The following is a 17,873-nucleotide window of genomic DNA, read 5'->3' as shown; positions in this document are numbered from 1 at the left end:
AACTTTAAGTTCCATGAACACAGGGACCTTGTCCATGTTATTCACAGTACCAGGCAAATATTAGGTGCTCAATATTATTGAACAGGTGGATGGGTAATCAATACACCAAGGAGAATTTGAGAGACAAAGAAAGAGGAAGAAAACTGTTAAATACCTGTCCTTCAAACACCAACCCACCTCCCACACCCACACCTGGCAGAACTCACACCCAGATCAGCTCCATTTATTCTTCATACAAATTTTATTCATACAATTTTATTTTTAAATCATTTACACATATTCATACAAAGAAAAATAAATTTCAGGATGGAACCTTGGGACCATGGTAGTTTAAAAAAAAAAAATCTCTCTGATCTTAGCTACTGAAGACAAGGCAAGAGGCTCAGCAGTCATTTCTGGGGGTTAGTGTATCTCCCCATGCAGGCAGGGGACAGTTGAGAAGAGTCCGAGCTGCTCCCTCAGTCTTCACCTTGTGGAGGTAATACGGGGGGAGGGGTTTTTCAATGCTTTCCCCTAGAAACATTTCAAGAAGTACAACAAAAGGCTTATGGTAACACTGAACTGCCTCTTTGCTTGGAATTTGGCAAGACTGTTATTTCTGAACCAACTTTCTAGAAGAGTTAGCTCAAGTCCTACTTGCAGGCCTTTCTGAGAGGAGGGCTGGCTGCACTCACCACACCCCCAGGCCACCTGCTCTTCCTCCCACCAGCGCCCTTGATCTGACCCCATCTGGTCCCTCCTAGGCTCATTCCACAAATACGCCATCCTCCTACCCTACATACAAACACTCTCTGTACAACTGACCCCAGCAACTCCTATGGACCCCTCAATAATGATGCCAGCAGCACCGCATGCAGCACTGTACCCAGAGAACCTGAACTACAGCCAGGAGAGGTCCAGGAGCAAGAGAACTATGAGCAGCCCTATCAAACTCAGCTCTGCTGAGCAAAAGCAACATTTCAACCCAACAGGCCAACTCCTAACATCCTGTCCCAGGTGGAGTCATCTCAGAGGTGGATGGGAGAAGAACCTGCTGCACACAACTGACCAAGAAAGCTGTACTATTACCAGTTCCCAGTAAGTGGGGGAAAGGACAGACATTACAAATGTGGCAGACCCTATCAGAAATGGCAGCTGATGACAACAGTTACCCTAGATCTTCGGGTCCTACCCAAAAAGCAGCACCAAGAAAGGGCATGATGAGCAGAGAGATCTGGAGCTCAATGTACATCCCCTGAATTACCAAGAGACTCAGAGATAACACAGCTCATTTCCTACAGTGATGTAGGAAGAACATGGACTAACCCCCACCCACTACGTTGAGGCAGCTCCTGAGGGGCCACACCGCTTGTGGTCATCAGCCCACCCCCTTAGTAGGCCCATTTGGGGAGAGGGAGTCATGTCCAGAGCAGGGACCCCTCCAAGCAGACACTCACAGGGCAGCCCATCCCACTGTCACTGGGGCAGGCCAAACATAGCTAGGAGGGTGGGCAGATCCCGGGCATCGGCTGCCCCATAGGCATCACTCTGGCCTAACATGGACAATGCCAAACGCAGGGTGCTCCAGATATTCTCCGACATGGCACCCCCTTCACCCCGAGGGCCCCGGCTTTTCCTCTGCATGTTCAGGGCCTCCAAAAAGTGTTCCACAGCCTCCCTGTGGGGAAGAAGAAGGAGAGCTGGTGAGCAGAACATTACTGGAAGGAGGCAGATCAGCTGGCATGGGGAGAAAGCTGGGGCTGTTTAGTCAAACAGAGGATTGGAGAATGAGGAGCTAGGGCCAAAGGCAGGGAGAAAGAGTTCATTCACTAATTACTCCATAGATGCTCTCACCGGTGAGCTCCGAGGTTGATGCAGCTGATGCCCAAGTTATAGCGGGACCGTATATAGCCAGGCTGTAGCTCGAGGGCCCGACGGTACGCAGCTACCGCTTCCTCACTCTGGTTTCCATTGGCCAGGGTGGCCCCTAGCTTATTCCACAGCAAATAGTCCTGGAATAGAGATGGGGAAGGAGTAGTGACAACAGCTAGACTCAGATCCAACTCTGCCCATCCTCCCCGGGTCACCATTCTGTTTAGCTAATACATGTTACTCTCCCTTCCTTTCTTCTCAAATGTTTCCAGCCTTCTCTGCCCAATTCTCCCAAGGCAATCAGTATATGGAACAGAAGCTCCCGTGACTTCGAAGGTCCCAACAAATGATCCTTCAATAAGATGCAATCATGTGCTATTTCCATTCCTCCCCTGAGGCTCACATTGGGACGAACACTGAGGGCAGCCGTGAAGCAGTCCACCGCCTTGTCATACTCCCCACTCAGGTTGAAAAGGACTCCTAAGCCACACTGCACATCTGGGTCAATGGATGTAGGGTCCAGGCGCACAGCAGCCAAGAAGAGCTCTTTCACTTCAAGAAAGAGGGAGCTAGATAAATAGGAAAGAAAAAGAAAAAAAAAAAATGCAAAAGTAGGTGGATGGATGTGTCTATATTCTTACCCTTCCAAAATAATTCCTTAATTCGTCACTCATATCCCCAAGATTCATCAATCTATCAGTCATCCTCCTACTCTCAAATTTCATTTTAGAAACAGGTTTTTCTGTTTCATCCCAGCACTGCACCATAGAATGCAGACCTCCTTCAAGTGCATCCCAGGCTTCCCATCCCACTCTGAGGTCCTTGAGTATCAATCCAGCCAGGCTTCCAAAACCAAGGTCCTCCTTCTACTGGGGCTCAGGTTACCATCTGTCATCCCAGGAATCCTTCACTCACTCGGACAACAGAGACCCGAGGATGCGCTTGCTGGGGCCCTGTCCTGACCCCCCAGACCCTTCTTCACCACGCACGACCAGATGGGCATAGGCCGGCGTGTAGCGCAGCCAGTCTCGCAGGGTTTCACAGGCCTGTCGCTGCAGGGACTCGTTGGTGAAGCTCACGGCCAGCGCCATCAGTGCTGTCCGGTTATCGGGCTTTAGCTCCAGACACCTGTTCAGACAGAGTGGGCAGAGCTGGTATCCACAGTGATGCTGGAATATAGTCCTAGAATGCAGAGTCACAATGGCCTCACCTGCCAACTCCCTCAGATTAAAGACACAGAGGACTCCTCTACAGGGGTGTTAGTGAAAAAAATTACAGATACAAGAAGGAGAAGGTTTTAGCAGCCAAGGAACCAGTGAGGGTCCTACACACAAAATTAAAGCTGATGAAGGAATGGAACAAGATATCTCCAATTCACTCCAAACCTTAAGAGTCTCACCACAAGAAAACACTCTTGCTAGTGACCAAAAAAAAAAGACAAGGATCTGGGTCTGGAATCCTATCATTCCAAAGGCTATTTACAGAGCCCAGGAACCACCTCACCCCACCGTTCATGTACTCACTTCCGCAACGCACTGATGGCTAAGAGTTCCTGTTCATTCTCTGCCTGGGTGGTACCCAGATACTGCCAAGCCTAGAGAGAAGGTGTCAGATTCTATCACTGCATTCACCTTTCCAACCTCTCTTCCTCTGGCTCCCCCCACTCACCCTCTCACTCCTACTACCCCATCCCAGGCCATCACCCAGGCCCTAATCCATCTGCACTACTCTATGGGGTTTCCCTCAAAACTGACGGAAACGGGCTCTCATATGAAGTCAGAGTAATGCGTCACTCACTTCCATGTGCTTAGAATCCTGCTGCACAGCTGCCTCAAAAAGCAGCACAGCGTTTGGCAGGTCCCCCTCCTGAAGTCGCCGGAGCCCCTCCTCAAAAGGTTGGGGGTGGTCACGCAGGGGATTCTCCTCCTCAAACTGGTACCCCTAAAGGGAAAGGAAGCAAGTGAAAACCTCAGAAAGAGCCATCACAGTCAAAGCACCGGGATGGCAGATGACAACCGGGACAGAGGTGGAGAAGTTAAAGGCCTCCAAAAAGGTATATGAATTAAATACGGGCAAATTTTCCATATTAGAAAGGAGATCATCTACGACCGCAGTAAATCCATTCAGTATCATGCTCATGCTGCTATCTCCTGAAAAGCTAATAGTCTACAAACTCTGACCCACGCTGGGAATAAACCAATTTTAGGAAGTCCTTATAGGCCTGTATTTCCACATCCTTGATTCTCACCACTGGACAGAACACATTTCTTACAGGAACTGCTTAAGATAAGCAGATCTTATGAGATCTTACCTTAAGAGATAAGGTCTCCTTAGCTATTCAAAGGGCACTTCCTATTTTCCTGCAACAGCATGAAAATGAATAATGGAAATGCAATTTGGAATGAGAGGCTGTACCACTCAGATGCCACGCAGATGCCACTCTTACCCAGCTCACAGAAACACTGTGCGCATGACTGGATAACATGTGTTCAAGCACTCTAAAAATTTTAGTTGTTCACTAATTTTACTCTTAGAAGCTACTAATATTAATCTCTATCTGATAGTAAATGAAAGCTAGATGAACCAAAATCCTGATGGCAGAAAATGCTTCAGAAAAACAACATTTTCTCACTGAGGATTTCTCATTTGAGGAAAGAATTATGATGCTACGTGCAAAGCTCTGTCTACTGGTATTTCATGTCAGGCAAAGAGTAGTATTAATAAGATAAAATGGGAGTCATTAGTAAGCCCCATGACTTGGGACAAGCAGATAAAATGTTCTTTGGGGGGAGTTCTTTTGAGGAGTTACCAACACAAACACCACACCAGAATGAAAAGAAGATGCAAACTACCAGGCAGAGCCCTTCTAAATGCAGCTAAGGACACATCAGAATGAAACCATACATAATACAGACAAGAGCGAGGCCCCTTTTCACTATTACCAAGGAACTGCTAAAAAAACTGGCAACACTTAAACCTTATCAGCCAAGTTCTAAACCATGATAAGCGATCAGATGTAAATATTTGTGATGAACCGAAATTACATGATTATGATTGACGTCTAAAAAACAAGACATATTATAGGAGACGGATTAAAAATAAACATATTTAAAGTCTATTCATGTTGAGAATAGGTAATGTGCCTGGGAAATCTCTGTACAATATGAAAACTTAGAAGGTAGAAAATGACCCTAGACCCGGAATCAGCAAGTCTTTTCTGTAAAATGCCACATAATAAGTAAATAAATATTTTGTCGCAACTACTCAACTCCACCTTTGGAGAGAGAAAGGAGCCACAGATAGGTAAGCAAAAAAGTATGACGGTGTTCCAATAAAACCTTATTTATAGACAGCAAAACTTGAATTTTGTATAATTTGTACACGTCACAAAATAGTACTTTTCAATTTTTTTCAACCATTTAAAGCCACTATCAGCTCACAGGCCAGGCAAAAACAGGTGACAGGCCAGACTTACTGCAGGACATAGTTTGCTAACCCCTACTCCAGTTTACCACATTCAACCTCAATTCCTATCTATCATCAATCCACGCCTTAAGCCACCCTGTAGGAAACAGAGATCACCATCATCTATACCACAATTTCATAATGAAATTAATTCCTGCCTCTCAGAGCTATTGAGAGCATCAAATAAGAATATTCACCCAAGAGGCACCTGGGTGGCTCAGTGGGTTAAGCCACTGCCTTCGGCTCAGGTCATGATCTCAGGGTCCTGGTATCGAGTCCTGCATCGGGCTCTCTGCTCAGCAGGGAGCCTGCTTCCCTCTCTCTCTCTCTCTCTCTGCCTGCCTCTCTGTCTACTTGTGATCTCTCTCTGTCAAATAAATAAATAAAATCTTTAAAAAAAAAAAAAAAAGAATATTCACCCAAGTCATATTATCAAAAAGCATAAAATAGGGTGCCTGGCTGGCTCAGTGGGTTAAGACTCTGCCTTCAGCTCAGGTCATGATCCCAGGGCCCTGGGATCAAGTCCCGCATCCACCTCTCTGCTCAGCAGAGAGCCTGCTTCCCCACCCCTCTCTCTGCCTGCCTCTCTGCCTACTTGTGATCTCTCTGTGTGTGTCAAATAAATAAATAAAATCTTCAAAAAAAAAAAAAAAAGGCAGGGGCGCCTGGGTGGCTCAGAGGGTTAAAGCCTCTGCCTTCGGCTCAGGTCATGATCCCAGGTTCCTGGGATCAAGCCCCCCATCAGGCTCTTTCCTTGGTGGGGAGCCTGCTTCCTCCTCTCTCTCTGCCTGCCTCTCTGCCTACCTGTGAACACTCTCTGTCCAATAAATAAATAAAATCTTTAAAAAAAAAAAAAAAAGGCATAAAATACTATTCATAAAATAGGCATTATCCTGAAAAGACAATGTAACACATCAAGGCCATCAGACTGCAACTACAGGGTTCCCTAAGTGCTCCCTCGTCTGTGCTGTCTAGCCTCCTTGCCATTTTATCAACTGCTGATCAGAGAGGAATTGTTCATAATTAGAATACATGCACAATTGGAACAAGAATATGCTGGAGGAAGCTTCAACAGCCCGCCAAAGAATGCAGCATGAGCTTATGATCACTGCTGCAACGTAAAATGTCTAACCTGAGCTAGTCTGATCCATTGTCTGGTCTACTCTGAAATCTCAAAGGCTCACACAGCTTCTGCTCTTCCACTAAGAGTCTGTCCCATTGCAGAAACTTCTCTTTATGCTAAAAGAATACACTATCTGCTTGAGGTACACATGTTAAGTTGTCTTGAAAATTTAAGGACCATCCAGTAAAAAATAGTATTTTTCAGAGACCCATGAATTTATAGAACAATCAGGGTCAGAGTCACATTTAAAAGCAAAAAAAGCACTACTGACATATAATTCAGTAATAGTTAGAATAAAGCCAGATAAAATCTGAATCGTTCATTATTAGTAACAAAGTAGAGCACAATTCTGTGGAACATTAATGCAAATATTTCTAGTCCTACATCTGCACTATCTCAAGGTACCAATGATATCAAATAGGGTTCAAAAATCTAAAAACATAAGTTCTGAATTTAAAACTTTATTAAAAAAATTATATTCCACCTAGCAAGTCATTAACATGAGAGTAAAAAATGCTATTCATACAAAATCAGTGCTATATCTGTATTTATCAAAGCACAGAAATTTTCAACTAGAATTTATAATTTGCCATTTGTAAGCTAAGAGAACCTATGCAACTTACCAAATTGCTAATACAAATTAATAAATGTATTATCTCCAGGTATTACCAGGTATTATACCAGGTATTACCTTGAGTTCTTCCTCCTCAGAATTCTATAGAAGAAACTCATTATGGCAAAACACAAAGCAGGTTCCAAGAAGTAAGCTGTTTTTCTACTAACAGGACAGCTCATAAAAAATCAGACTGCAATAGTACACAAAACCCTATTTTTCCCAGTACTAAGTTTTTCATTGGCTTTCAAATGCTAACCTTTTTAAAGTTATCTTGAACTTCACTCTTCTTTATCTTTGCACACACAGCTCCCTGATGTCAAGATCTACCTCCAGCATCCAGCTCCACATCTCAGGTCCTGGTTTTAGCGCCAGAATCCTTTCCCAACCAGATCTGAGCTGGGAAGAGGCATCGCTACTCACCTCCTCAGTTCCTGTTTTGCTTCTTTCAAAACCCAATAATTCTCTCCCTTTCCTCTCATGCTTCAACTTAGCAGTTCAATTATTAACTACATCCCTAAATACCCTACAACCTCAAAGTACATTTTTTTCTACAGTAATACCTCTGAAATAGCATACGCTTCTAAGTCTAAGTCTATGCTATGTACGAAACTAGATTATCTTTGACCAATGACTGGCTGGGAAATTTTCCTAACATTTAATTTAATATAATTCTTTGCAAACACCCTAAATTGGTACACATGGTCAGTACTTAGAGAAAAAGATCCATTTTTTTATAATAATTTTTAATTTTAAAATAGATTTTTAAAATAAATTTGTGAGTTAAAAAAAATAAATAGATACTAAGATGTAGCAACAGAGACATAATCTACCAATTACTACTCTCTACCAAAGGAATTACACCGATCTCCCAATCAACCTCCAAAGCAGAGCTCCTTCACCTTTGTTCTGAATGCATCACAGGCAAATCTCTGTCACAGGTATTACATCACCGTCTTATCATGATTTGACAAGGACAGTCTATTATTATTAATCTGTATGTTCTAAGAATAAAGCATACCTTCAATTTCTGAAGAGGAGTGGGACAAGGGAATGATTCAGATTTCCTTTCACAGAAAGGGGCTCAAGGAAGTAATTACTTGCAAGGAAGTACCCTTCATTCAGGATGAGAGGAGAAACAACATAACAAAGAAACCCTGTGATCTGAGAACAGAATTCCTACCTTATCGTAGGAAGCAGACGTGAGGTCATCATAGTCAGAAAGCCAGGGGTGAGCCTCAGCATCCCGTTTCGCCATCTCCTCCAACTCTGCCTGCAACTTGTCCCAGAAATCGACATCAGACTGTAAGGAAGGGAAGGCAGGTAGAAAAAGGAGATCCATCATGACCACCCCACTCCACCCTCAGCGCCTCTAGGATGGCTTCCCTACAACAGTAAATCCTAAATGTCAAAGGGTCCAAACGCCTCTGGATCCTACCCCCAGATTCCGATCCTGCAGTGGAAGGTGATGGCCTGGGACTGGCATTTTTGACAGTCACCCACCCTAGCCCCGGCAGTTCTGACACAGAGCGTCCAGGACCACTACAGCATACAACATTCATCATCGGTGATGCTCACACGCCACTGTCCAATGGAGTGTGTTCCCTTAGGCGTCTGCTCCTGTGCTACCTGCTCTCACCTCTATAGCTGACTTGGCTCGTTCAAACTCCATATCAAGGGCAGCTGTGTTTACTGGTCTTGTGAACTGGTCAACCCAGGCCTCTGATGTACCCTGTGACAAAGAAGGATGGTCATACCACCACCAACTTTCTACCCACTGAACACCCACTGAACACCAGCAACCTGGACACTTCTGAGGACATTCTCAGACTCTTTCCCACCCGCTCAGGACCTGGATGCTACCAAGACACGTTGGCAGTAAAATCGCTTTCCCGTCTGGAACCCCTGAACACTGAACCCGAGGCCTGGGGCACCAGCCGGCTCTGAAAGTGGGACTGGGAAGTGACAATGTCCTACCTGCTGCTGTATAAACTCTGCTGCCCACTGTTCTGCCTGAGCTCGGCCCGACCCTGCACCGGACTCCAGGGACACCTGCCCCTCGCCAATCTGCCGCACGAATTTCAGGAACTGGGGCACAGAGACACACAGAGGCCACTTGGGAGAGGACTTCCAGGTGTGCACTCTCAACCATGCCCAAGAGACACCTGCACTTCCCCCTCCCCCTGACCATCTCTAGCTGCAGACAAGACTTGCTAAAGACCCTGAAAAACGTCGAGAGCAAAAAGAAAGGGATTTCTGGCCTTAAATATTTGAGAAGACACAGAAAAGCAAAAGGGTTAGTATGCAAGGAAATGAGAGAAAGGATGTTGGAAGGAAGAAGAAGGATCCTAAGTCTCTATTCTCCAGACAGAAGGAATGGACTTTGGATCTTATCTCCTTCTCTTTAAACTGGGGTAAGAGAAGCTAGACTCTTGACTTCCAAGACCAGCTCTGCTGGGCAAAGCAGCAGTGAGATGTGGCTCACCTCAGAGTTAGCCAATTTCGGGTCATCCACCTTGGCCACAAAGTCACTGGCTGTGTGCTGCAGGTCCTCCTCAGGATGATATTCATCATACCTAGAACAGGTAAGGACAAACCAGTTCCACGCACTAGTCTGACACCACCTTCCCCACACTACTGCCTACTCCCAGCCCATGGCAATCACAGTTCCTGGGTCCCGAGGCGGGGGTGGGGGGTGGGGGGTGGTCCTACTCTCTCATTAAGGACCTACAAATTCCAAGTTACATTAAAAAAGGACACCTGGCCAGAAGTGGCAAAGCACTAGCTACATTCTTTTATCCTTCCCTTTCCCAAATACCCATTTATAGAGAGAAAGAATACAGCAGTAGCCTCTAAAGTAAAGAGGGAACAGGGTGCATAAGCTAAAGTTATGAAATTCTGGTTAAGACGGATTCTTGACTCAACCGGATGTGAGACAAACTTCTAGGGTAATAATACAAGTGGGAACCTTAACACAGAAAATGAGGGGACTACAAGTCGGTTTGAGAATGTGGATGGAGGAGATGAGGGAGGCTGGGAAAACCATCTAGTACTCCTTTCACAGGGATCCATCCAGAAAGAAGTAGCTAGACTCACCAGCGATCTGTGGCAGCTGTTCCCTCCGGCTCTCCCAGCCACAGCTTCTCCTCTGACTGTTCCAGATACTCCTCGGCCCAGCGGGCAGGGGAAACAGACAAAGGATCTGCAAGGAACAGACGTGGAGAAATCAAACAGGGCTCAGGGAGGGATCAGGGAAAGGGAGAGTACGACACGTACTCAACTGACCCTCTTACCCAAGCCAAAGCAGATGAGATCCTACTGAATACCTCAGAGATTCCTGGTCAAAAGAAAACACTATTGAATTCTCAATACACAACCTACTTCCAAGGGGCCTGGGGTAGAAGTTTATGGAGCTGGAAACAAGAGAACAAATGAGGAGACTCAGGAAAGGAAGACAGACCAAACCTTTTTGCTTGAAGTGTCAGAGACTTCAATAAGAAATAGCGGGTGCTGAGGGCCTCCACCTTCCTCAAAGGTACTGCGGCCAGCTGGTAAGGAGCTACGGGAGAACAGAAGAGCCCCTGCTCCTTAACCAAAGCTCTGGTGCGTTCCAATCAATAGAGTTCACCCTCTCCCAAGAAAACAAGCCTCATGTTTCATCTTAATATAACTACCTAGAGACTCTGAGAAGCAGAATGCAGGACTAGAATTTAAAGATACATTATTGGTCCACTCTTCCCATTGGATGTCTGTTCCATTTTTTTAGCTGAGATGGAACATGCAAGCATGAAAGTACATACAGTGCACCAAACGTAAGCGTGCTGCCTGATGAACTCCGACATGAGTGACTCGGATCACCGCCACCCAGATCAAGATGCAGGAGGTTTACTGCTCTCTCACCGGCTCCCGCAGACTGCCCCTCCCCCAGGAAAAAACACTAGTCTGACTTTTGATTCATTCTGAGTGCTATGTTTTAAGTGTAATTCCAGAAACTGTCTCAGAAGCTCTAGTGACAAAGGGCGCCACTGCAACATCATAATAAACACACCAAGGTCACAGATCAAACGAGGGCGCTAAACTCTTTCTCAACCTCCAGCACTTTGTCCTGAATTATTCCAGGGCCAGAAAAAAAAACCCAAACTAAAACAAAACGAAAGCATTAAGACATGGTTCAAAGGTGCCCTAAAGAACAAGTAAACACACAGAAGTCAGAAGCCTCGGTATCCTTTCCTTCTGCTCCGCATCGATACCTTTCCACATCAACACTGAAGTGCTCGTCCTATTTTGTCCCCAATTTAAAGATTTGCCATTGCTTTTAACACTGAGAAGGCAGATTCATCCCCTCAGTATTAAATATGTTAACAGAACAGTCTATTCTATTTACCAAGACTTTGCCTGAACAATTTCAACAAAGTAAACCCAACATCTGAGAAAGTAATGTCAAAATCTGAAAAAAAAAAGCGGGGGGGACCCAGACTCTCAAAAATACACTTAATTATAAATAATAAATATTACTAATATAACAAAAGATGTGGTTGATGATTTTTTTTTTTTTTGATCCTCTTAACTTCAAGGACTTTCAACATTTTTATCCAGATTCCCTCACCATTCTCTTTCCTTTGCCCCAACTAGACTGTTGGCTCAAGAGCGGAGACTTAGTAAGGAGATACCTTAACACTTAAGTAGACACTACAACGCCTCCTGGTCCCTTTGTCCCATTCTGTTGAAAACTAGCCACTCCTCTCTTTACTCTCCAGTCACTCCTTCCTCTCAACTAGAGGATTTTGTGAACCCTACTCTGGCCACAAGTACTCCTCAAATTATAGAGAATACTGTTTCTGTGAAATGCTCCTTTCAAGGACAAGAAGCAATGGAAAAAATACAAACCACCTGGACTTTAAAAGGGACATGAGGCAGATTAGAAAAAAATCCCAGAGGTGAGAAAAGTCATCTTCAAACAGCCATGATCTGGTATTTTACCATATTAGCCACAAGCCTCAGAATTTCCTGGCACTGGAAACCTGCTCCAAAAGAGGAGTCAAAATGAAATGACCAAAAGAATTCTATTTGGCCTTCACGCTATTATTCAATAAATTCTTACAGAAAATGAGATCCTCTTGGATACCTGAGATTGAAACAATTAAGACCTACGTCCAGGAAGGGACTATCCCAGGTCACATAAATTAGTAGAGTTAGAACCAACAACCTAGATACCAAATATCCAACTCAGAATGTTGTCTTAGTTTCTCATTGTGTGTTCCTTGGCATATCCAGCCCAAGCTCCAAAGTCAAAAACTCCGAACTTCCCACCCTTATCTGTAAAGGTTTCTGAGTTTACTAAAGAGCCCAATCAATGGTAAAGAATGTAGGTTCCAGATCAGCCTACTGGACACTCAAATCCCAACACCACCACTTATTCACTGTGCAAGGTACTTAACCCTTAAGTTTCCCTTTCCTTATCTATAAAATAGAGATAATAATAGCTACTACATAGGAATTGTTGTAAAGACCAAGTGAGCTAATGCACACATCAAGCTCAGAGTAACAAATGTTAGTTATTATTATCATTACTGTCTGCTCACAGCAAACCCATACCGAAAGTAGAAAACATCACAGTGAGATTGTTACTCCTTTTCATCCACAGTCTCTTCGGCTGCCGTCAGGGGAGACGGATTGACACTCACTACCTGCTACTGCTGTCTACAGCCCTTCCTAGGAAAGTTCGGGTTTCTCTCTCATGATTACCGCAGGAACCTCACACAACATGTTAGCTGAGGCTGTCTAATTTCAAAATCCCTTAAAGACGTATTTCATCCCTATAGTCACAAGATGGAGCATTATTTGGCCCAGGAGATTTAAGGGCATGGGTGGGGGCTGGATTGCATCAAGAAATATGGCAGACTCAAAAATGAGCTTCATGTGGTGATGGATTAATTCTGTAACTCGACTGTGGTGGCAGTTACACAAATCTGCACACATGATCAAATGGCACAAAACCATAAAGACACACAAAGGCCTATAAAACTGGTGTGATTTAATAAACTCTATGGATTGTACCAATAGCCACTGTCTGACTTTGATACTGTATATAACTAACAGTTAAGCAAAATATTACCACTGGGGAAAACAGAGTGAAAGATACACAGAACTCTCCTCTACATTTTTTTGGCAACTTCCAGTGAAATTATAATTATTTCCAAATAAAACACTAATACAAGGAAAAAAATGAACTGTCAAGGCTCCTTTTAAACTTGAGTCTAGAATCTTAACAACAGGGATTTGAAGATAAAAAGGATTTAAATATAACCTCCTTTCATCTTGAAGTCTACTTATCCATAAAGCAATTGGTAACCTATATCATCAATATAATATCAGCCACAAACGTTACGATAATAAAAAAATGAATTACCAGAAAATTAATTTCCTTTAGCTTTCTCCCAGATCTCAATTCATTTGTTCAATAAATACTGAAGGTCCAGTACCTACAAAGCAATATACTGCTGCAACTGGCATTTTTATGAAGACAGACCACCAAAAGCTCAATTTCCCTTTCCAGCTCTCCATCTTCTTGTCTCCATGAAGCAGGCACAGTCCCAAAAGAATGTGTAAAACAGAAGAAATCTCCCAAAGAGGACTTAACAAGTTAAGAGAGGTCCAACTCATTTTTCTAAAGTTGTTTTTCACTTACAGGTTAAGGAAGCTTTCACTGATTGCAAGCAATTTTGATCATTATAACAAAAATCTCATCAATCTCAATGCTCATAGTAGCACTGACTTTTTTTTTCTGAGTTACCAAAATGACAGATGCCCACACATTACAAAAGAAGTCCCTCTACGATAAAGAGGTCGCATTTAAGTCTAAGGTTTGTATGAAAAACTGAGTTTGTTTGGTGGAAGGTGTTTGCTACAACTCAGATTTTCACTTGAGGCAGTCCCCTGAAGAGAAGTCTCAATGACAGAGTAATGGTTTTAACTATGGAGCGTAGAGAATGTTCCTCAGTGACTCTGAACCAAGTAGTTAACCTTTACAAATCTCAGTTTCCTTATCTATAAAATGGGGAAGGAATACCTACCAGCTAAGTGTAACCATGACGACCAAATGAAGTTTATCAAATGCAAAGTACCACTAATGAAACCAAGAATATCTATCTTCTACCTTAAACTTCCCACTTAAGGGTGGGAAAGGGAGTCACAATAAAAGAGATCAATAGCTTTTACTAAAGATGAGCTTTAGTTGTTAGATGTGGCATTTTCTTCCTAGAGAGAGAAAGCCCTATTTTTAGAGAATAAAAACGATGGTGGGGAAAAAACAAAGAGCTGCCATTAATGATCTCAAGAATGTTCAAGAACTATGACGATGAGTGCCCTGAGAGTCTAGAATCTTCGTAACTTTTTCCATTTGTATGTCTTGTTATTCTTAATTTCTTAACTTGGAAAAAAGCTAGCAAGTGCTTCTCTTTGAAAGCAATGAGGAAGAGGAAAGCTGAAGAGAGAGAGTGCCTTTTCCCCATGCCCCTAATCAGACAGGCTTGGGGAAGAAGAATCAATTCCAAAGGATAGGATGAGCATGGACACTCTCAAAGACAGAGAACGGAAACGAGGCTGGGAATCTGGAGAGCTCCAGGTGCAGGTCTGGCAGTAGAGCACCATGGTTCAGCCAACTGGGTCTGGAATCATTCAAACCCAGAGTCAAAGCCCAACTCCACCACTTACAAAACTGTATCACCTTGGGCAAATCACTTAATCTCAAAGCCTGTTTTCTTATCTATATGCTGAGAATAGAAACAGTAGCTACCTCAAGAATTCTCATAGGGATTAAACAGATAATACACTGAAAGCACTTAATACAAAGCCTAGAAGACGGTAAATACACACTGGTGATTATTATGAGTATTTATTATTATCATCAGGATATGGTCTTTGCCCTCTAAGACCTCATACTTCAAGCCCTTGAACACAATTCCATTTTCTAAGGCCCCAACTCTGTTCAAGAGGACTTTTTATTTTTTAAGATTTTATGTATTTGTCAGAGAGAGAGTGCACACACACAAGCAGGGGGAGCAGCAGGCAGAGGGAGAAGCAGGCTCTCTGCTGGCAAGGAGCCATGCAGGACTTGATCCTGGGACCCTGGGGTCATGACCTGAGCCTAAGGCATATGCTTAACCAACTGAGCCACCCAGGCGTCCCTGTTCAAGATGACTTAATGCCAGAATCCCACTGGCTATGCCTAGCACTTCTTCCTGGGCCACAATGCCATCCATCCAATCTGTGGATCCACACCACCAAACTACAGTAATAATGTCCCAGATAACAAAGAAGTACCTAACTCCACGTGTTCTCTCTCCTCGTCCTCTCTCCCATTCTCTTTATATAGAGGCAAATAAAGAGATACATAGATATAATTTCCAAAATCTCTTACCCAGTTCAAACCCAATCCCTTCTTTCATGTAAGTTTCAATAACTCCCTACTACCACCTAAGGGGAAATCAGGTTCAGTGCCCTAGAGAAATGAGTCAAGAGTCCAAAAAGTCATAGAAGCTGAAATCGCTTTATACCCTAAGAACTGGGGGCACAGAATCAAACTTTGTCCCATATGACCCACTTACCCACAATAAGCCTCACCTGTAACTTCAGAGATGAATTCTTGGGACCAGTCTGTCTCATTATAATCCTGAGTTACATCCACAGCATCTCCAGCTGCAAGAAACTCCTGGGCCCAGTTCTCAGACAAGGCCAAGTCTGCCACACCAGGAGCTTAAAAGAAAGAGAGAAAATTAAGAAAAAAAAAAAAAGAAATGCATATCATTCTATCATGCCTCAGGAACCCTGAGGGACATGAAAGCACTTTCCCTTTTATCTCCTTCTGCATCTCAGTTCCCTAATGCCAGCGGCATGCAAATATGGAATCCCCTTGGTCCCATCTGCACAGAAAATGATGATGTGCCCTCCCACCAGACTCTGGACCCACCTCTCTGGGGTGCCTGGCGGAAGTTTGACTGTTCAATCTCCTGCATCTCTGCCAGGAGGTCATCCATCTTGAAGGTCTGAGGGGCACGGGACACAAGTGGTGCATTCTGGTCCTGGAGAAATTCAGCCACCAGCTGCCAGGAGAAAGATGATGACATGAACTCAGCAAGAGATAGGGCCCCATGAATGGGAGACAGTTACATCAAATACAAGGAAAGGGAAACACAGAAACTACAGATGTCAAAATACTCAGTACACTTTTAATACCAAGCAGGAGAAGAAATAAGGCAAATCTCTTTTAGTCAGGAAGCTCCAAAAAATGAAATATAAATGAGCCATGTTTAAAGTAAAAACACAATGGGCAAAAGAAAAATGGAGCAGAAGAGACTGGTATGTTTACCTCATCTTCAGAGGCTACTCCCAAAGGCTTAGAGACCTAAGACAGAAAAAAAAGGGAAGCAATATGATACAGTAATGAAGTCCACATACCCAACTCAGTTAACAGGAGTTAAGATTCCAGCTCTAGCATTTAGAGTGACCTTGGGCAAGTCACAAAACTTCTCTGAGCCCCAGTTTCTTCATCTACAAAATGACTGCCTTCATCTGTATAAGGATGTACAATGCTTAGTAGAGTGTTAAGTAAACACTCATTAAGTGATAACTACTATTATCTGCAACACAACAGAGAAAGCAGTTATCCCAACGTGTTCATCTGGCCCCTCTATCCCAGGTCACCCTTTGAGTTTTCTACCTCAAGTACACTCACCGCCTCTGTGGCCGGGGCTCCTGGGGGCCAAGGGCCAGGCCTCAACCCTTCCTGCCGAAGGGCCTTGTCCTGTGTGAAGTGCCCAGCCAGCTTCATGAGTGGGTTGGCACCCCCGCATTCGGCCTCCACCAGCTCCCGCATTGCCATGGTGACCGCCAGCCCACTGCTGGTCAGAGAAGGTTTGGAACTGAGGTCCGGCTGCCAGATCCTTCCTCAACCCACACTCAGCCCATGTCTGGGCGGAGGCGGGAGAACGTCCGTCCCAGGTTGTTAGCCGCTCGCCACCCTCCACCCCTGTGCCCTTTGCTATGGCCCCCACCTCTGCCAGGAGTCCGAGAGGGGGCCGGTGCCCTCCTGCCGCCCTCCTCAAAGGCCACCGCTTTCAGCCTCGGCCTCTCCAGCGGCCTCCACGACTGCGGTCCCAGGCAGCGACACCGGCCGGCGGTAGCCCCCCACAGAGGGGCCGGAACCCCAGGGGTCTAAGGGGGACAATTCCGCAATTGGGCTGTACCCGGGCATTGGACGGGCAATGAAGAGGGAGAACGCCGCCAGAGCGTAAGCCCGGTCCCCCAAACCTCTCGTGTCCGGCGAGCTCCGCGGGGACCCATTCCTTCCCCCTAAGTCACCTGAGCCCCTCCCCCCATCCGGTGGGTGCCGGCCCACCCCTCCAGCGCTCTGGACCACCCATTACCCCCGCCCCAGTCGCAACTCCAGCTCCGCCCCCGGGACCCGCGAGAAACAGGCCCGGACGGGGGAAGACCGGGAACACGTCCCCGCGCCCCCTCGGGGTCCTGCGCTCACCGTCGCGCGCCGCGCCGAGCCGCACGACCAGCCCGGGCACCTGGTGCTGGCTAAAGGGGGTGGGGAGGGGAGGGGGCAGGAAGCAAGGGGCGGGGCTCGAGCTTAAAGGGGCCGTGGAGGCCGCGCAGCCCTCACTGCCCTGCGTTAAGCTGTTTGTAGGGGCGGGGCCTTAAGGCTGCGACGCAGCGTGACGGAGGGAGCCGTGAATCTTAAAGGAGAAGAACGCCTTAAAGGGGAAGTCGTGAAGCGGCGACGCTGAGAGCATTCAAAAGGATCCTTGGCACTAG

General features: G+C 45.2%; 1 protein-coding gene across 8 annotated transcripts; it reads right to left on the bottom strand.

Annotated features, from left to right (window-relative positions):
- Nucleotides 1-222: 222 nt before the first annotated feature.
- On the bottom strand, nucleotides 223-17,608 carry LOC111159769 (peroxisomal biogenesis factor 5). Of its 8 annotated transcripts, XM_022522362.1 has the most exons (17): nucleotides 17,587-17,608; nucleotides 17,105-17,264; nucleotides 16,786-16,951; nucleotides 16,420-16,455; nucleotides 16,021-16,153; nucleotides 15,675-15,806; nucleotides 10,149-10,254; nucleotides 9,538-9,628; nucleotides 9,030-9,140; nucleotides 8,692-8,784; nucleotides 8,236-8,355; nucleotides 3,649-3,792; nucleotides 3,375-3,445; nucleotides 2,767-2,979; nucleotides 2,255-2,420; nucleotides 1,834-1,991; nucleotides 223-1,657 (listed from the first exon to the last, which is right to left on the bottom strand). In XM_022522362.1, the coding sequence occupies exons 3-17, from the start codon at nucleotides 16,930-16,932 to the stop codon at nucleotides 1,456-1,458; spliced, it is 1,923 nt and encodes a 640-aa protein (XP_022378070.1). In that variant the 5' UTR covers nucleotides 16,933-16,951; nucleotides 17,105-17,264; nucleotides 17,587-17,608; the 3' UTR covers nucleotides 223-1,455. The 8 variants fall into 8 exon arrangements, with proteins under 8 accessions (XP_022378070.1, XP_022378072.1, XP_022378069.1 ...); XM_022522364.1 differs by lacking the exon at nucleotides 17,105-17,264 and having other exon boundaries at nucleotides 17,587-17,604; XM_022522361.1 differs by lacking the exon at nucleotides 17,587-17,608 and having other exon boundaries at nucleotides 17,105-17,343.
- Between the last annotated feature and the right edge of the window lie 265 nt (nucleotides 17,609-17,873).

This window comes from Enhydra lutris, unplaced genomic scaffold (genome assembly GCF_002288905.1).
Source record: "Enhydra lutris kenyoni isolate GAN:26980312 unplaced genomic scaffold, ASM228890v2 scaffoldscaffold69, whole genome shotgun sequence".
Taxonomy (NCBI): Eukaryota; Metazoa; Chordata; class Mammalia; order Carnivora; family Mustelidae; genus Enhydra; species Enhydra lutris.
The sequence above is the reverse complement of the archived record's forward strand: the minus strand, read 5'-3'. Positions and strand labels throughout refer to the sequence as shown.